At 39.9% G+C, this 19,138-nt stretch overlaps 1 protein-coding gene across 4 annotated transcripts in view; it reads right to left on the bottom strand.

Annotated features, from left to right (window-relative positions):
* The window catches only part of DIP2C (disco interacting protein 2 homolog C), a 689,547-nt gene that overhangs the window by 17,402 nt on the left and 653,007 nt on the right, over positions 1–19,138 (bottom strand). For all 4 annotated transcript variants that reach the window (XM_077491128.1, XM_077491125.1, XM_077491127.1 and 1 more), the window contains one exon: positions 1,226–1,300. In XM_077491128.1, coding sequence (XP_077347254.1) covers positions 1,226–1,300 — 75 coding nt within the window. The remainder of the gene's footprint in view (positions 1–1,225; positions 1,301–19,138) is intronic.

Below are 19,138 nucleotides of genomic sequence, written 5' to 3'. Positions count from 1 at the left end.
AAACTATTGTGGGGCACAGTATAAACATTCATTTCTGAAAAACAAAAATAAGCCAGCCTTAAAATAAAAATCACATGGTAACTGGCTGTGTGAACATGATCTGACCACTGAAAATAATCATTTTATTTTCATAGACTAGCACTCAAACATAAATGTCATATCATACCGGGACACTTATATCTGTGCACAGTAGATTCCTTTGATGCCATTCTTCTCAGTTTCAATTCTCATAACAGTCATCAGTGTACTTACTGACTGCTATCCTAATTCATACAGTTCTCTCTCTCCCATTGTTATTTTCCTCAGCGGTTAGTCAACTTGAAAAGAATGCTCTATCTAACATAACTTATTCTGATGCCTCTCATTGCTTGATCCTTACATTATACTCTACCTGATAATAGCAAATCACTGTCTGATCTTTAACAAAAGTTGTGGTAACCACATAGCACAGAACCGTCACTACACTTTCAATGTGAAAGTTTTGCAACAACGTCATCAATGCAGCGGGAGACTTCTATAGCGCTAACAAGCGTAATTATCTATCCGCATTGTTACAACACTTTTATGATGTTTTCAAAATCAATTACAATGCTGCAATGAAGCTTAAACATTAACAAGGAAGAACATTATTGTGTGTAAATGCAGTAATCCTAATAGAGAAAATACTTCAGACACAAGTTAATTACATATATACCCAAACTTCAGTTTTCAAAAGCAAATGACACATGAATGCACTAAGCAACTGAGACACTCCGTTAAACCAAAGGAAGAACTAAATCTCATTGATTAATGCTCTGTCACAAATGAGAAGAAGAATGTAATCTCGTTTATAAACAGCACTGAGTTGTAAAACAGTGCCTACGAGTCACTTTGATTTCTGATCAGCAGATAAATTAAATATTAATCACAATGACAATAATTAAAAAGAATAATGTTCTAAAATTGTATAATACATGGGTATAGTGTGCAATTTCTTGCACAGAGAAATTACTGGAATATAAATATCCTTTTCATGTTTAACACCCAACAGCCATAGACAGCTGGAAACTATATTTAATATATTGTTCCTTTTAACCAATTGCAAATCAATAGACTCCCATAATAAGTCAAAAGTCAGCTCTTTGCTTGTTTTAAGCAGGTTAAAACTTCAGCTTAGATGCAGCAAAAGCCTTATCATGCTGTGACTTGGCTGAAGGATTACACATCAGAGGATAACATGACTCACCTCCCCAAGATGTGAGTCTCCAAGGGGTCCCTTTGTTTCCGGATTTGCAATGATTATACGAACACCTGGGAGGATCTGGTGAGATGAAGGACATTTGATTTAGAGACAATGTGCACGTTAGTCATAAAGAAAAGAAAATATGAGTGGTAACATTAGGTGTGCACCAGTTTGCACGTCTTAATTTAGGTTCAATAAGTTTTTATTGTTTTAGTACATTTTTAAACAAAAAGGAGCAAGAACAGGACCAGACACCTGACAGAAGGCATTCTGGTTGAATAAATTTGAATTGTATAAACAAGAATATAGTGCATTCCATTACATATATAAAGTTTACTGGTGGGTATGTCTAAGCAGTATTGTTTCAAGTACAGTACTGACATTCGGGTGGTTGCCATCCCTGACTGTCTGGATGCCCCTATGGGAACCTGCTGCGTCCAGAAACCGAGGGAGTAAATATGTCTAAACCGAACATTTTTAAGTGTCAGAACCCAGGTTCAGTGTATTTCCAAGTCCCTTGACTATCTGAAGTACTCATACTAAGGATGAAGAGTACTTGCAACTTCATGGAATGGTTATCTATGACTAGGGATAGAAGAGCTAGGAAGAGGGAGAAGTGTTAGTAAAGGGGGGAAGCCAGGTAGGGAGAAGGTTATAGGGGTGTGAAAAAAGAGGGGGGAGGGGGTGCAGAGAAAGTGGGCCTCATCCTTTAGTGGATTTATTATTCATGGACAATCAAGCATTTATCCATAGATGGGGGTTTTCAGTTTCTTCAAGCAGTGCTTATTGGTGAGAGTCTGCGCTTCAGTTTATCTTAAGTAGAGTAATGCCCCCAGATACTCCAGATAAATGAAAACTTTGTTTCTTTTTCTTGGGATTTGGCCTGCATCACCTTCATAAGCACAATGTAATTTTTCTCGCCCACCCATTCAATAAGGCAGGGATATGCAATTAGTGGACCTCCAGCTGTTGCAGAACTACAAGTCCCATGAGGCATAGCAAGATTTTGACAGCCACACGCATGACACTCAGAGAAAGAGGTATGATGGGAGTTGTAGTTTTGCAACAGCTGGAGGTCTGCTAATTGCTTATCCCTGCAATAAGGGATGGGGGGGAGGTAGTTTTCCAGTGTCTAGGAATTAAATGTTTCCCAGAGGAAACATTTTAGGTTATGTTTTTGTGATTTGATGGTACCTGGTAAAATAGATAGAAGAGCTATAGAGGGGGTGGGTGTGAGAGGTTTATCATATATTTCAGTATATATTTGGAAAATTTGTGTCAAAATATTTGGAAAATTTGTGTCCAACCCTTCGCAGAGTTACATCTCCAGCAGGTGCACGTCTTAATTTGAACTCTTGTTTCAAGACAGCAAAATTAACATATACTTATGCCACACTTGTTTCCCAATTTGCTCCTATTTCTTGTATAATTACATAGTTAGTAATGTTGAATAAAGTCACCAGTCCATCCAGTTCAACCTGAGAGTGTGTGTATGTATGTTACTACGGTTTTAAAGAGGAAGTAAACACTGATGGGTTTACTTCCTCTTTCATTCCCTGCAAAGGTAAAGCATAATGGACTACTATGCATCGCATAGTAGTCCATTATGTGTCACTTACCTGACACAGGAGCCAGCGAAGTCATCGCTGTCCCCTGTAGTCCAGCGCATCCATCTTCTCGGTGGGTCTCCGTGGGTCTCGCTGCTCCGGCGCTGTGATTCGCCGGAGCAGCGATGACGTCACTCCCGCGCATGAGCACGGGAGCCAACACGCGCGGCATCTTCGCCATTGACGAAGCCGCGCTCAGTGCGCCTGCGCGCCACTGTCATGGGTCTCGCTGCTCCGCCGCTGTCATTCTGCGAAGTCGTCACTCCCGCGCATGCACACGGGAGCCGACACTCGTGGCATATCGCCGTTGACTGCAGCGCGCTCAGTGCGCCGCTGTCTACGGCGCATGCTCCGTAGACAGCGGTGCCTGTCTTTCGGCAAATATACACGGTTTAGGAGAAATTTCTTGGACCTACAGGTAAGCCTTAATCTAGGCTTACCTGTAGGTCAAAGTTGGTTGTAAGGGTTTACAACCACTTTAAATGTCACTATAGATTGTGTTCACTAAGAAACACAACCTAACATTTTTTTAAATTTATCTACAGTCTCTACTGACACCAATGGAATTCCACATCCTTACTACTCTAACAGTAAGGAACCTCTTACGCTGTTTAGGATTGAACTGCTTCTTGTTCAACTTCATTGTGTAGCCATGTGTCTTCTTAAGAGACCCTCTTAAATAGTTTCCTCCCAATCCTACAGTCACCATTCAAAAATTTGTATATTGTGATGATATCCTGTCTTAAGCATTTCTTCATCAGAGAGATTAATGTTTGTAGTTGGTTCTCATAACTGAGGTCCTCCACCCACCTGATCATCAAAGAGTTTCTTTGTGTGTTTGCTGGGTTTATATAGAGGAGGTGATCAACTAGAAAGATGTGCCAGTAGAGGGTATCATCACTATAGTAAATATGTTGCAACAAAAGGTAGGTAGTAGGATTTTAAATACTCCACCAGTAATCACACAAAAAATGATATTTTTTGTACATATGTTTAAATATTTTATTGTTAAAATAAAGATTTTGTACATATTTTTCTTACATAAAAGTGTACTTGTGTGATCACTGGAGGGGTATTTAAAATCCTACTACCTACCTTTTGTTGCAGCCCCCTTATTAGAGTTCTTGCCCTTCTCTGGACTATCTCCAGCTCAAGCACATCCTTCCTGAGGACTGGTAACCAGAACTGGAATGCATACTCAAGATGTGGCCTTAGCAGAGTTTTGCAAAATTGTAGAATTACAGTTTTAGCTCTCAATTAAATACCCGTTTGAAGGCATGGTAATAGTCTTCTGGCCTTGCTTGGTGAAGCTCGGGTTTGTATGCTATTGCCGATAAAGATAATCACCTGTAGCGCCACACAATCAGAGTGCAACAATTAATCACTCAGTGGTTCTGTTCCAACCCTTTCCCCATCGAACGAGGCACCCGCCAGGTCCTTTGATGACGCCCTGTAGGAGGGCGAAATGCATTGACGCAGCTTCTGGTACGATTAACGTCAGTTCCGGTCTTTTGGAAAGAACGCCAGGAACGGCATTTGCTGTATTACGATCTCCATTTTATGCCCGTTTTTAACTTACGTCTGTAAGTATGCATTTTTATGTGAAATGAAACCGGTTCTTAGCTGTACTTCACTATCAGTCCATCTTTTTTTCATTCTGGGTACCTGTTTATATGGTTGAGAACTCATCTTTAAGGATGTTGTGAGGATCTCAAAGAGGTTTTCTGTCATCAAGTCTCAACACTGAATTTGGCATCTTGGATATCATCATAAGTCTGAAGTGACCCCTAGACTGAAAAGCTGGATGGTGGTGTGATCCGGTCGGGACACATGTGGGGGTGTCGTGGTACACCTGAAAATTTCTGAAACATTTTTTGCACTTTCTGCACAGCGTATTTGTAGCATTTTTTCTGTTATTTTTATGGACTTTGTTACTGATTTTTTCCATTTATAATATGTTCATGTTTGTGAGCACTCTATTGATCTTTTTATTTTGTTCAAGTGTCTAGAACTTTGTGTATAGCAGCCACATTCACTATTTATCACTTTACTTGTTCACCATCAGCGCGAGTATAGATTTTTTTCACCCGCCAAGGTTTCCCTCTTTCCCCACTTCTCTTTACCTCTGGCACTCCTAATCAGCTCCAGCCCAAATATCCAATGCCTAGAATTAGGGGGAAATCAGCATAGATTATGCTTATTTGCTGATGATGTCCTAATCTTCCTTACCCCTCCCATAATTTCTACCCCAAACCTACTAACCACACTTTCGCTCTTTGGACGACTGTTCGGTCTACACATTAGCCCACAAAAATCAACAGCCCTTAACATCTCCCTCCCTCCATCCCTACAATCCCACCTCAGTGAAATTATTCAATTTCCCTGGGCCACCTTGCAGATCACATGTCTCTGTGTTAAATTCACGGGTAACCCTTCTACCCACCTATGCTAACACACCTCTCCTCCCATATATCTAAATGGTCATCTTTTCCCCTGGCCTGGATGGGCAGAATAACAGTAGTAAAGATGTCCATTCTCCCTAAAACCCTCTACCTCTTGTGAGTACTACCAATACAGGTCCCCTCTTACTACTTGCTAATTCTACAGCAAAGAGCCTTACTCTTCATATGGGGAAAAGTAAAATGTTATCTACCCAAACTAACTCTCTACTCTCCCCGTATAAGAGGAAGCCTTGTGCCGTGTACACACACGACCGGACTTTCCGGCAGAATAGGTCAGACGGAATCATTCCGTCGGATAGTTCAATAGCGTGTGGGATAGTCTGATAGTTTTTCTTGAAAAAATTCAGACGACCCTAGAAAGAGAACATGATTCAAATCTGTTTCGACGGACTCAATTCCTGTTCGTCTGTATGCTGGTCCGACGGACAAAATATGACACAAGGGCAGCTATTGCATACTGGCATACTGGCTATTGAACTTCCTTTTCTAGTCCCGTCATACGTCATCACGTTCAAAACGAATGGATTTTCGAACGGACTATAGTCCATTCGTGTGTGGGCAAGTCGTTCAGAAGTCCGGCGTAACTCCGTCAAAAGTCCATCGGAAAGACCATCAGACCTTTTCTGCCGGAAAGTCCGGTTGCGTGTACGCGCCATTAGTGTACCTAACTTTAAAAAATATTACCATTTTGCGCATCTTGCACAACTTTTTAAATACCATGCCAAAGAAAAACCCTTTTGGGTATCGCTCGAAGCAGTAGACTGCGAACTACTCTCTACAGCCAACCTCCTTTGGCTAGCACCCACGCACCGACGTAGCATCACCAACCCCATAACCAAACACAGCCTATTAATATGGAATAGACTCAAACGTCAATTCAATTTTCAATCTCCCCACAACCCCCTTCTATCCTTCAGCCACAATCCTTCCTTCTACCCTGCTTGGTCATCCCCATCCCCCTTCGTGGTATGGTCTAAAGCTGGCATGCTGCGGGCCCACCAAATCTCTAAAAAATTCTCAATCATCCCCTTCCCAGATCTATGCGAAACATATGGCCTACTCTCATCTGAAATCTTTAGGCGCCTACAAATTAAACATTTCTTCTCCTACACACTTTCTGATCCTTCTGCCCCCCCACTTTTCCACTTTTGAACAGGCCTGCAACAAAGACCCACATAGGTGAGGTCTAATTTCGAACCTCTATGCCCTTCTCCTATCACACGCGACATCCTCTCCACCCTCATACACAAGCGAATGGGAGACAGATCTTAACCTATCCCTGGACCCAGCTGACTGGGCACAGATATGGCAAGCGACTAAATCAGCCTTGCCCAACATTGTGGCACTAGAAACCAACTATTAAGTGCTCAAAAGATGGTATCTCGTCCCCGCCAGGATCTCAAAATTCCTCCTTTCCTTTAATACACTGTATTAAAAATGCCAATGAGTTAAAACAGCCGCCAGCCACTACAGCTTGTGAAGGAGAGTGTGCATCTCTACACGTTTCGTCAGCACGACGTCCTCTGGACGTCGTTTTTAATACAGTGTTAAATGTGAGTACATTTCTTTCTTTAATAAACACATTGTGGAAGCTTTTCACACTATGGATATCCTTCTCTTCCTTTGAAAACTTGAATGAGGTATTTCCAACGGATGAAAAACCTCCCAGGGAGACACCAGGCAGTGACACAGGGGCTTACAGTGTGAAAGCAAGTCTACCCCTGCAGGGGCAGGGTATCTGGTGAGGGCAATATCATTACTCCACATTGGAAATACGCACCGGGGGAATTTTCTTATGAAGCGGTTATATCTTTTCTGCACAAGTCACTTGCAAGATTTATTTAGGATTTTTAATTGGACTACAAACTTTTACTTCAGCACCATTATTATTTACTGCATGTTTAGTGGACATTTTCACATTTACGTTATATGCACATGTTCACAAATTTTGGTTGTGTATATTTAAATTTGGGCATTTATTTATATGCACTTTTATTGACTTAAACACATAATATTTTTTTTTTCAATACCCTCTACACTTATGAACCTTTTTTAAAAAAAAAACACCACCACCACACTAATACTATCCAACTGATTCTAGATGTAACACAAAGATGCACATAGGAGTTTAACACTATTTTTAGAGTATCATTTTAATGTTGTGAAACTATTTACCTTTAAAGTATAGCGCCAAAACTTAGCATGTCACCATAGGTAGGTGTCATCCCAGGTTGCCTGTGCATCCATCCACAGTGCTCTCCTCTCCTGCCCCTAGTACCCAACCAAAATAGAAAGCTGCTGCTGACTGATATCATGCAGCGGCATGACATCAGCACTAAAGTCTCTGCCTCACTACCCGAGTCATGTGCTCCTGTGATGTCTCTTCTCTCGTTTGCCAGGCCTTTCCTTGTATTTGGGTTTACTAGCTCACATATTTACTGAAAAAAAAGATAACATTTCCTTGTCCTTTCATGCAGCTGAACCATAGAATGCCCCTGTTGTATATAGTATCTTATGCCCTTGGCCTATTTACAAGTGATTTGATCATATGTTGCCGATTTTGGAAGCTGTATTACTGATCCTATTTTTGCTTTGTCTGTGTTGTTCTTGAGGCAATGACATTTTGCACTCTATGTTGTTATCAATCAGTAACCTAGGACACTTTGGAAAGATTCAAAAAGCTTAAAATGAAAGAAAAAAAAAAAAGATTTAGTCCTAGGACAGAGCCCAGGGGCACCCTATTCACAACTCTACACCATTTCAAAAGTATGAAACTAATCACCACCCTCTAGACATGCTCCTGCAACCAATTTTCTATCTAGGTACATATGATCTCATCAACACCAAAAAGAAATCTTAATTTACAAATTAACTACTTACCGACGGACCACTGTCAATATACAGCTGCTGTTTGAAGAGGAATACCATTGTTATGGCAGCAGAATGCGTTTGCTTTTATCAGGGGCGGGAGAGGCCCCCCCGCCGCTTACCTTACGGCTTTTATTATTGCATTTTAGTGTAAATATGAGATCTGAGGTGTTTTTGACCCCAGATCTCACATTTAAGAGGTCCTGTCATGCTTTTTTTCTATTGCACGGGATGTTCGCATTCCTTGTAATAGGAATAAAAGTGACACCATTTTTATTTTTATTTTTAAAAGACAGTGTAAAAAAAAAAAAAGTTAAATAATAAAAAAATAAAAAAAAACACTTTAAAGCGCTCCAGAATGTGTTCCCTTCCGCTCTCAGAAGGGAACACATACGTAAGTTGCGCCCGCATATGAAATTGGCGATTAAACCACACATGTGAGGTATCGCTGATTGTTAGAACTAGAGCAATAATTCTCGCACTTACCTCCTCCAAAACTGGTAACCTGTAGACATTTTTAAATACTGCCTATGGAGATTTTTAAGGGTCACAGTTTCTTGCCATTCCACGAGCGGGTGCAATTTTGAAGTGTGACATGTTGGGTATCAATTTACTTGGCGTAACATTATCTTTCACAATATAAAAAAAAAATTGGGCTAACTCTACTGTTGTCTTATTTTTTAATTTAAAAAAGTGTATTTAAAAAAAAAAAAATGGCGCTTGTGAGACCGCTGCGTAAATACGGTGTGACAAAGTATTGCAATGACTTCCATTTTATTCTCTAGGGTGTCTGAAAAAAATATATATAATGTTTGGGGCTCTAAGTAATTTTCTAGCAAAAAAAAATATTTTAACTTGTAAACACCAAATCTCAAAAAGAGGCTCAGTCCTTAAGTGGTTAAGCATTTATGGGGTATTGTATCTAATGCCTTAGCAAAATCTAGATACATTATGTTCACATGCCTTCCTCCATCCAAATTACAACTTTCTCATATGTTTTCTAGTAACACTGGTCTTTCATAAATCCATGTTGGTTACTATTAATCATAGTATTATTCCTTCAAATAGTTTACATACTACTGATGTAAGGCTGACTGATCTGTAGTTTCCAGATATATATATCTCGGCCCTTTTTTGAATATTGGTACAGGGCTTACATTTCTCAAATTACCTGGTGTCATTCCAGTCAGTAAACCTTCCTTAAAATTTAGGCAGAATGAACCAACTATAGCATGGCTCAGTTCTTTGAGGAGCCTTGGCTGTAAGCCATCTGACCATGGTGATTTATTCACATTAAGTTTTTCTAGTCTTTTTTTTGAACAGCGGTTTCTGTCGGTCACAAGGGTACAATCAAAATAATATTAATAAAATGACTGTCTTGTTTATTATAACCCTCCTTTTCCTGCTCATAAAAAGATGCAAAGGATGTATTTAATTACAAGCAATGCACAGTCTTTATTGACTTTGACACTTCTTGGATTGTCACATCTTACTATCTACCAGCCGATTCTTCACCTGGATCCATAAACATCTCCAAGAAAAACCTCATACCGAGGCTGATAGCGACAGGCTCCCTCGCAGACAGCTAGCTGTAACAAAAGGCTTCATGAGGTGGCGTTTAAAGCTCTGGAGAAACTCAGGAGTCACTTTTAAAAACCAAGCTGTGCAAGTGGACTCCCGCCTTCTGCCTCAGAGTGAAGTTCTGCTGGGTGCTGATCACAGACCCAGGCTAAATAGCAGCCAGAGGACTGGGAGGAAAGCAGATGAAGACATCTAGCAGTGTTGTGTTACGTACAAATAAGGTAGAGACCTGAGAACAAGTGGGGACACAAGCATGTATTATTTTTTTCTTCTCTACTGAAACAAGAGTTCAAACTTCAGGTAGCTATACACTAGTAGAAAGTCATTCAAAATTTTCCATTTCATTTGTTCGATTTTTTTTAATCATTAGTGGGGTCAAATCAACATTTTCAACTGCAGTGTTGAGAAAATAGAAAAAAAAAAAAGGGGCTAGATGGAAATTTTTTCTCGAACTAATACATTTTTAACAGTAAATGTGGTTTTTATTCTGTAAAATACATTTATTTTGAAATTTTGAACTACTTTCGAACAACATTTGTCAAGTTGTCAAGTGTACTAAGAATTTTTGTTTAAATGTTTGTATGAACATTTACTTGAAAACTATAGTAAAGCCAGTGTGGGCAAGGTGTCTTTACTATAAAAACTTAGCAAAGAGAACGGGTTTGAGAAAAGTCCAATATACTTTAGTTATACACTTATAGCTCACTCACCAATGTAGGTGTGGTCACCGTAACCAAGACAAACAATACAAAGAAAAAAAAAAACAGTAAGGCACCAGGGGCACATAGAGGATACTATGATGACATAAGAATCATAATAAGGTAATTAATTAGAAAAATATATGTAATTTTTGCAAGCAGTTATTAAAAAGTGACAATGCTGCTATTAAAATTTATATATATATATATATATATATATATATATATATATATATATATATATATATATATATATATATATATATATATATATATATATGAGAAAGAGACCGCTTCACAGGAACATAATCTGCAGAATCGTTTCAGTCCTCTTCATAGAGGGATGGACAGGATCCCTCTATCCATTTTTGTGGCTAAACAGCCGTTGCCTGCTGGTCTCAGCTCATTGTCTCAGTTACAGCGGGGCTTGCCGTGATCCAGACGAAGCCACGCTACTTCCATAGCGAAATGTGTTGACGTCATCAACGTCCCATGACGCCAACCACCATGACGGCTGTTTAGCTTCAACGGTGGATACAATGATTCTGTCCATTCCTCTATAAAGAGGACTTGGAATTGTCGGAAAGTTGTGTCCTACTCACGGCCGTGATAAGGTACCATCCAACTTGTTGCTAATGAATGCAAGGCTTCAATCTCTTTCTATCAGACTACTTTCAGTGTCGTGGGGGGAACCCAGGCTATAAGGAAAAGCACTTAAATGCCAATATTACACTATAGAAAGGAATTTTTCTGCAAGACCTGGATGCTAACATTGCAGACTATATATTTCCAGGTCCACCCTGGCATGACTATCCTGCATTTCAAATTCCTTTGAAATGAAGGATTCCGGCCCCTTTCTGTTCCTGATCACATGACAAAATTCCAATTTAGTGCTGCGTGTAGATGGATCACCAGTTATCCACCTTTCACTTTGTGAAAGACAGGACTACCTGCCAGCCCCCCCCCCCCCCCGGGGCGATACACAGATTGAATGTCATCATCTTCCACAGAGAATTCTATGTAGAGGATATCCTGTAAGCTACAATTGTCGCATGACATTGGATAGGTGTATGGCTACATGGCATCCGGATGTCCAGTTTGATTTTATGTTTAGGTTGTCATGTTTCATGTTTGTTTATGTTTAGTGTTTTTACCACTTATGCACTCACTGGTCATGCTGATGTGAAAACCGATATTCCTTTCAAGCTGTCTCTCTCTCTCTCTCTATATATATATATATATATATATATATATATATATATATGAATAGCAGCATTGTTGCTTTTTAATAACCGCTTGCATTCAATGAAATATATTTTTCTAATTAATTACCTTATTATGATCCTTGTGCCACCATAGTAACCTCTATGCTCCCTTGTGCCTTAGTGGATTTTTTTTCCTTTGTATAAGGGGTCTTTACTAGCCTCCCTTCCCCACTTAAGCCCTTCATTCATGGCTTCTATATATATATATATATGGGAAAAGCAATATAAAAGGCGATACCACTGACCAGCATAATGAGGAATCTGTAGAGTAAGGCAATGCTATATAGGGTAAATATCTCCCTTCCAGGATCCTTGAGTATTTTCAACTACTGCCAGGTTATTTCAATCAAGAGCAATCAATTTTGGTTGGGCTTAAGAAGCTACTTGACCCAAATAGAGTAATCCAGACTGCATGGTTAAATACTCCTACAGGAGACATGACTTAAAAATACTGCACAAATACATGGAGAACACAGGCTGGTGCAATGTCAGCTTGGCAGAAAAGCCAAGTTCAGCCTGTCACAGCAATGCCAGGAGTGGACGTTCTTATGCTCCAAGACCATTGGCTCCTTCACCACTAACCATACAAGATACTGAGGTTTCCTTTTAGATGACATGGGGAAAGGTTTAATCCTCAGCTACAGTTGTGCTTTAACTGCTTTTAACTTTGAGGCCGAGTTCACACCTATGCAAATTAGATGCGGGTTTCCCAGCATCCAATTCGCATAGCAGGAGAATGTGACTGACTCCCTATGGAGCCAGTTCACATATCTCCATTGTGCCTGCGAAGCACACTGCACAGTGCGTCTTTGGCTCTGTTTCAGGGCCAAAATCGTCCCTGAAATGGGGAACAGGGATGCACAGCACTCCTGTGCAATACGTGGCCTGTTCCAGTGTGAACCTGGCCTAACTGTTTACTTTTAAAACAAAAAAACGTTCCCTGTGACACTGCGCTATCCAAAAAACAGAAAAAAGCTGCTAACACAATCACAAGGATAAAACAGTGAATAATTAACAAATATCAAAACGTAGTGTAGCGCTAAACAAAATTATGAATGACCTAGTTAGTGCATCATCATACAGTAATTAACCCAAAACACCTTAAATGTGAAGATTCGTGTAAAAAATATATAGGAATAAAATTACAATTCCAAAAAATATAAATAGAAAAAGTCTCTGTGTAAGATGTTGATCCAATCCAAACGTGAAATACGGGTCACCATCCACCTTCTCAAGATGAAGCTAGCATGCAGACACCCTGTGATATTCCCGTCACCTTTAGAAATAAAGGCTTACCAGATAATATGGATCCAAACGAATATATATTCGAAGGATCATGCAAGCTTGTACACTTAGAAGGCGAGATTATAGATGTAAAATGTCCAGGGAAGTAACAAGTCAGACTCCACATAAAGATGTCCTCAACTAGTTGTTAAATCCTCATCGGTACACTCCAGCACAAAATGTTGAACTCATACAAAGGAAAATAAGGAGCCACAATAGTGTAAATCCATTTAAAAGAAAAAATTTAATAAAAAGGTAATGAACTCACATGTAACCAAAAGAAATCAAGCGCTTATTCCATAAAAACAGTGCTACAGCAGTAGTCCCGACGCGTTTCGTCCTCTACAGACGTCATCTGGGGTGATGACGTCTGTAGAGGACGAAACGCGTTGGGACTACTGCTGTAGCACTGTTTTTATGGAATAAGCGCTTGATTTCTTTTGGTTACATGTGAGTTCATTACCTTTTTATTAAATTTTTTCTCTTAAATGGATTTACACTATTGTGGCTCCTTATTTTCCTTTGTATGAGTTCAACATTTTGTGCTGGAGTGTACCGATGAGGATTTAACAACTAGTTGAGGACATCTTTATGTGGAGTCTGACTTGTTACTTCCCTGGACATTTTACATCTATAATCTCGCCTTCTAAGTGTACAAGCTTGCATGATCCTTCGAATATATATTCGTTTGGATCCATATTATCTGGTAAGCCTTTATTTCTAAAGGTGACGGGAATATCACAGGGTGTCTGCATGCTAGCTTCATCTTGAGAAGGTGGATGGTGACCCGTATTTCACGTTTGGATTGGATCAACATCTTACACAGAGACTTTTTCTATTTATATTTTTTGGAATTGTAATTTTATTCCTATATATTTTTTACACGAATCTTCACATTTAAGGTGTTTTGGGTTAATTACTGTATGATGATGCACTAAATAGGTCATTCATAATTTTGTTTAGCGCTACACTACGTTTTGATATTTGTTTACTTTTAAAAGAAAGGAAAGGAAACCATGACTTTTCAGAAGCTCTCAAAAAAAAAAAAAAAAATCACAGAAATGACTTGCCAGTCCTAGGTGGAAGGATGGGGGGAATACTGTATATCATTTTCTTAATGACCATCTCCTGCAAGGGTGCAAGAAATGTCACTGAGATTAAAAAGGAACCCCAGGCATGGATTTTTTTTCTAGCTTTGGCTAGAAAGTGAAGGGTTATAGAACCTGTTAAGTTTTTATTGCAGTCTGTATTCCAGTTTGAGAGATTCACTTATTTTTTCTGCCCTAGTGATCATTGTCAGTGAGACAGAAGGCAAGGGGGAAAACATTTTTTCAGTGAGGGAGGAAATCTTTAAATGGCGGCATTGTGATAAAAATGGTAAAATATGGGATCTCCTCCTGAATATCAGTTGGGCTTTAACAGTTCCTTAATCTAGCCAAAGCTAGAAAAGAACAGGATTTGGATGGCATTGTTATCTTAAATTCCAGCCCAATCTACAAGTATCCAGCAAATGTGGAACTCTGTAGCCACCAGAAACACTCTGCAGGCACAGAGATATGTACATTTATTATATAAATAAAGAAGGAAATTGGGACTTTAAATAAGGCTCTTGACATTGTGGGGGTACATTAGTAGAAAACATGTTTAATACATTACATGTAAGTATTCAGGACTGGCAAATGTGCCTTCTCCTGCTATGTTCGGTGCTATACTAGATTAATTATATTTGATTTGATTATATTTGAGATATATTTGAACACTGATGAGTGTTCACATACGAAATGCGTCAACATTATAGGATGCAAATACATGTCTGTATGAGCAATCAATCCAATATAAGCAATCGTGTTCGTATTACTTTATATCAATTTACTTATATTGCATAATGCCACCTCAATGACATGTATATAATGGATTCATAGGAATTACTCATCAATTTATTCTACATTATCATGTGTTGCCAAGTTGATATATATATAATATGTCCATGATGTCCATGTTATATGTGTAAATGTATGTGTATTTTTATGATCAAAATATTTACTTGGTCTGTACCATTACTATGTATTTTATGCATCTTCCATGTTATTAAACGTTTTCTACTAATGTACCCCCACAAAAAAATAATTTAAAGTCCCAATGTCCTTTATTTACCTTAAACCAGGAATGGAGGCACACCAGTCCCAAATCCCCCCTTTCTTTTCATATTCAATAATGATGGAGGCCTTTTGATTGAGGCGGCAGTGTTCCACTACCATTCATGTGGGAGGTTCAAAGCCCTGAGTGGCTATGTACCACATCTGGGGCTTTGTTTGCTCAGGACATAACAAACTATGTCTACGAGGTTATGCTGGCACCTGTTGCGTTACATCACTAGTTAGGTGGGGAGTTGTGGTTGTCCCACACTCTGGGTCATTTTGATGTCTTATGCCCGGGAGCTGCAATGCGCTCTGTGTCCTCCCTTTTCCCCTTCCGCCCTGCCTGAGGCGGGGGGGCTTGGAGGTAGGGCAGGTACCCACAGCGCATCGGTGCCACACACTATGTCCCACCTGTGATGCCATGTGGCATCATGAAGTGGAGCACGAGTATCTCCATCGCAGCCGACATAGCTGGGGAAGGTGGGTTTCTGCCGTGGGCGGTCTTTACCACTTGCGTCGTATCCCCTCCCTTCACATGCCGAGCCAGCAATACATTAGTAGGAGTCGGCGTGCATGTGGGTCATATATATGATGCCTCCCCAGACACAGCTGCCTTTGCCACACTTTGGAAGACGCCATATCCTACAGAAAGCACTTTGCTCTTTTTGTAAATATTTAAAGGTAATCACTACGTCATCCTGTACAGTATCTTTACAGTATCTCTCGACCAACACTATGCAACTCACTGTATACCATATTTATTCATTTTACACTTTTTGGTAGTTACCACTACTCACTCACGATTCACTATGAATATTGGCAACCTGTGTTCTGGGGGCTCTGTGTGTGTGCTCCATTGGCACATGGCTCCATATTACCTTAGCTTCTGGGACAGACAACCCTCTTGGAACTGGCCCCATATTGACCATATCCCACCATCATTAACTCATTACATGTAAGTATTTAGGACTGGCAAATTTGCCTTCTCCTGCTATGTTCGGTGCTATACTAGATTCATTATATTTCATTCTTTATAGATATCCTTGAGTATCCGCCCCTGATGAGTGTTCACACATGAAATGCTTTGGACATATAGGATGCAGATACATGTCTGAATGAGCAATCAATCCAGCCTAAGCAATCATGTTCATATTACTTTATATCAATTTACTTACATTGCAATATGCCGCCTCAATGACATGTATATAATGGATTCATAGGAATTACTCATCAATTTATTCTACATTATCATGTGTTGCCAAGTTGATATACATCATATGTCCTTGATGTCCATGTTATATGTATATATATATTTTTATGATCAAAATATTTTTTACTTGTTCTGTACCATTGATATGTATTTTATGCCTCTTCCATGTTATTAACCACTTGACCACTGGGCACTTAAACACCCTTAATAACCAGACCAATTTTCAGCTTTCGGTGCTCTCACATTTTGAATGACAATTACTCAGTCATGCAACACTGAACCTATATGAAATTTTTGTCCTTTTTTTCACACAAATGGAGCTTTCTTTTGGTGGTATTTAATCACCTCTCGATTTTTTTTTTTTTGTGCTATAAAAGAAAAAATACAGAAAATTCTGTAAAAAAATGAATTTTTCTTTTTTCTGTTATAAAATTTAGCAGATTAGTAATTTTTTCTTCATAAATTTTGGCCAAAATTTATACTACTACATATCTTTGGTAAAAATAAGTACAAATTGGTGGATATTATTTGGTCTTTGTGAAAGTTATAGAGTCCACAAGCTATGGTGCCAATATCTGAAAATTGATCACACCTGAAGTACTGGCGGCCTATTTCAATTCTTGAGACCCTAACATGCCAGAAAAGTACAAATACCCCCCAAATGACCCTTTTTTGGAAAGAAGACATTCCAAGGTATTTAGTAAGAGGCCTGATTAGTTTTTTGAAGTTGTCATTTTTTCCCACAATTCTTTGCAAAATCAAGATTTTTTTTTACTTTTTTTTTTTCACAAAATTGTCATATCAGTTTATTTCTCACACACAGCATATGCATACCACAAATTACACCTCAAAACACATTCTGCTATTACTCCCGAGTACGGCGATACCACATGTGTGAAACTTTTACACAGTGTGGCCACATACAGAGGCCCAACATGCAGGGAGCGCCATCAGGCGTTCTGGAGCACCCAGGACAATTCTGACATTTCTCTCCTACATGTAAAAATCATCATTTATTTGCTAGAAAATTACATAGAATCCCAAAACATTATATATGTTTTTTTAGCAAACACCCTGGAGAATACAATGGTGGTCGTTGCAACTTTTTATCTCACACGGTATTTGCGCAGCAATTTTTCAAATGCTTTTTTTTGGAAAAAAAACAGTTTTGTGCTTAAAAAAAAAAACACAGTAAAGTTAGCCCAATTTTTGCATAATGTGAAAGATGAAGTTACGCTGAGTAAATAGATACCTAACATGTCACTCTTCAAAATTGCACACGCTCGTGGAATGGCGCCAAACGTCACTACTTAAAAATCCCCATAGGCGAAGATTTAATTTTTTTTTACTGGTTATATGTTTTGAGTTACAGAGTTATTGCTCTCGCTCTAACGCTTGCAGCGATACCTCACATGTGTGGTTTGAACACCGTTTTCATATGTGGGCGGGACTTACGTATGCATTCGCTTCTGCATGCGAGCACATGGGGACAGGGGCGCTTTAAAAAAAAAAAAAATGTATTGTTCATTTTACTTTATTTATTTTAGTTTGACTTTTTTTCCCCAAAAATAAATTTTTTGATCACTTTTATTCCTATTACAAGGAATGTAAACATCCCTTGTAAATAGGAATATGGCATGAAAGGTCCTCTTTACAGTGAGATATGGGGTCAATAAGACCCCGCATCTCACCTCTAAGCTGGGAAGCCTGAAAAAAAAAAAGATTCTGGATTTGATTGTATTGGCGAGTCGGTAGAAGCACTGGAGGGCGGCGGGTGGGGGGGGGGGTGTCTATGGCTGGGTATTGCAGGGTATCACCGACTATGGCTGGGTATCTCAGAGTATGGCTGGGTATCTCAGAGTATGGCTGGGTATCTCAGAGTATGGCGTTGCAGAGTATTGCATTGCAGAGCTTTGCAGGATATTGGCGGGTGTTGCAGAGCATTGCAGAGTGTTGCAGGGTATTGGCGGGTGTTGCAGAGCATTGCAGAGTGTTGCAGGGTATTGGCGGGTGTTGCAGAGCATTGCAGGGTATTGGCGGGTGTTGCAGAGTGTTGCAGGGTATTGGCGGGTGTTGCAGAGCATTGCAGAGTGTTGAAGGGTATCGGCGGGTGTTGCAGAGCATTGCAGGGTATTGCAGAGTGTTGCAGGGCATTGCAGAGCGTTGCAGGGCATTGCAGAGCGTTGCAGGGTGTTGCAGAGCGTTGCAGGGTGTTGCAGAGTATTGCAGAGTGTTGCAGGGTGTTCCAGAGTAATGCAGGGTATTGCAGAGTAATGCAGGGTATTGCAGAGTAATGCAGAGTATTGCAGGGTATTGCAGAGTAATGCAGAGTAATGCAGAGTATTGCAGAGTAATGGCAGGGTATTGCAGGGTTAATTTTCGGTGAGCAGCGATGTGGGCACTGCAGATGCAGCCCACATCGCTGCTGACACCGATCTCTTCCCCCTCCGCTGTTCCGATCGGTACAGAGAGGGGGAGGGAGGAACCGGCGTCATAACATGACGCCGGTTTGTTTACAAGTGATCACTCCGTCATTTGACGGAGCGATCACGTCCGTGATGCGCCGGGTCCTGTGGACCCGGCGGTCACGGCTGCTTTCGAGTGCACGCCCCAGGGGGCGCGCGAGAGCGGAATTCTGGGAGGACGTCATATGAGGCCTCACAGAGTTAAGAAACCGCCCTGTAGCCGTCATTCGGCTATAGGGCGGTTGTTAAGTGGTTAAACATGTTTACTACTAATGTACCCCCACAATGTCAAGAGCCTAATTTAAAGTCCCAATTTCCTTCTTTATTTACCTGAACCA

Source organism: Lithobates pipiens, unplaced genomic scaffold, assembly GCF_037356315.1.
Source record: "Lithobates pipiens isolate NorthernLeopardFrog02 unplaced genomic scaffold, aLitPip1_a1.2 Scaffold_19, whole genome shotgun sequence".
Lineage (NCBI taxonomy): Eukaryota > Metazoa > Chordata > Amphibia > Anura > Ranidae > Lithobates > Lithobates pipiens.
Note: the sequence above shows the minus strand (reverse complement) of the source record. Positions and strands in the feature narration are given on the sequence as shown.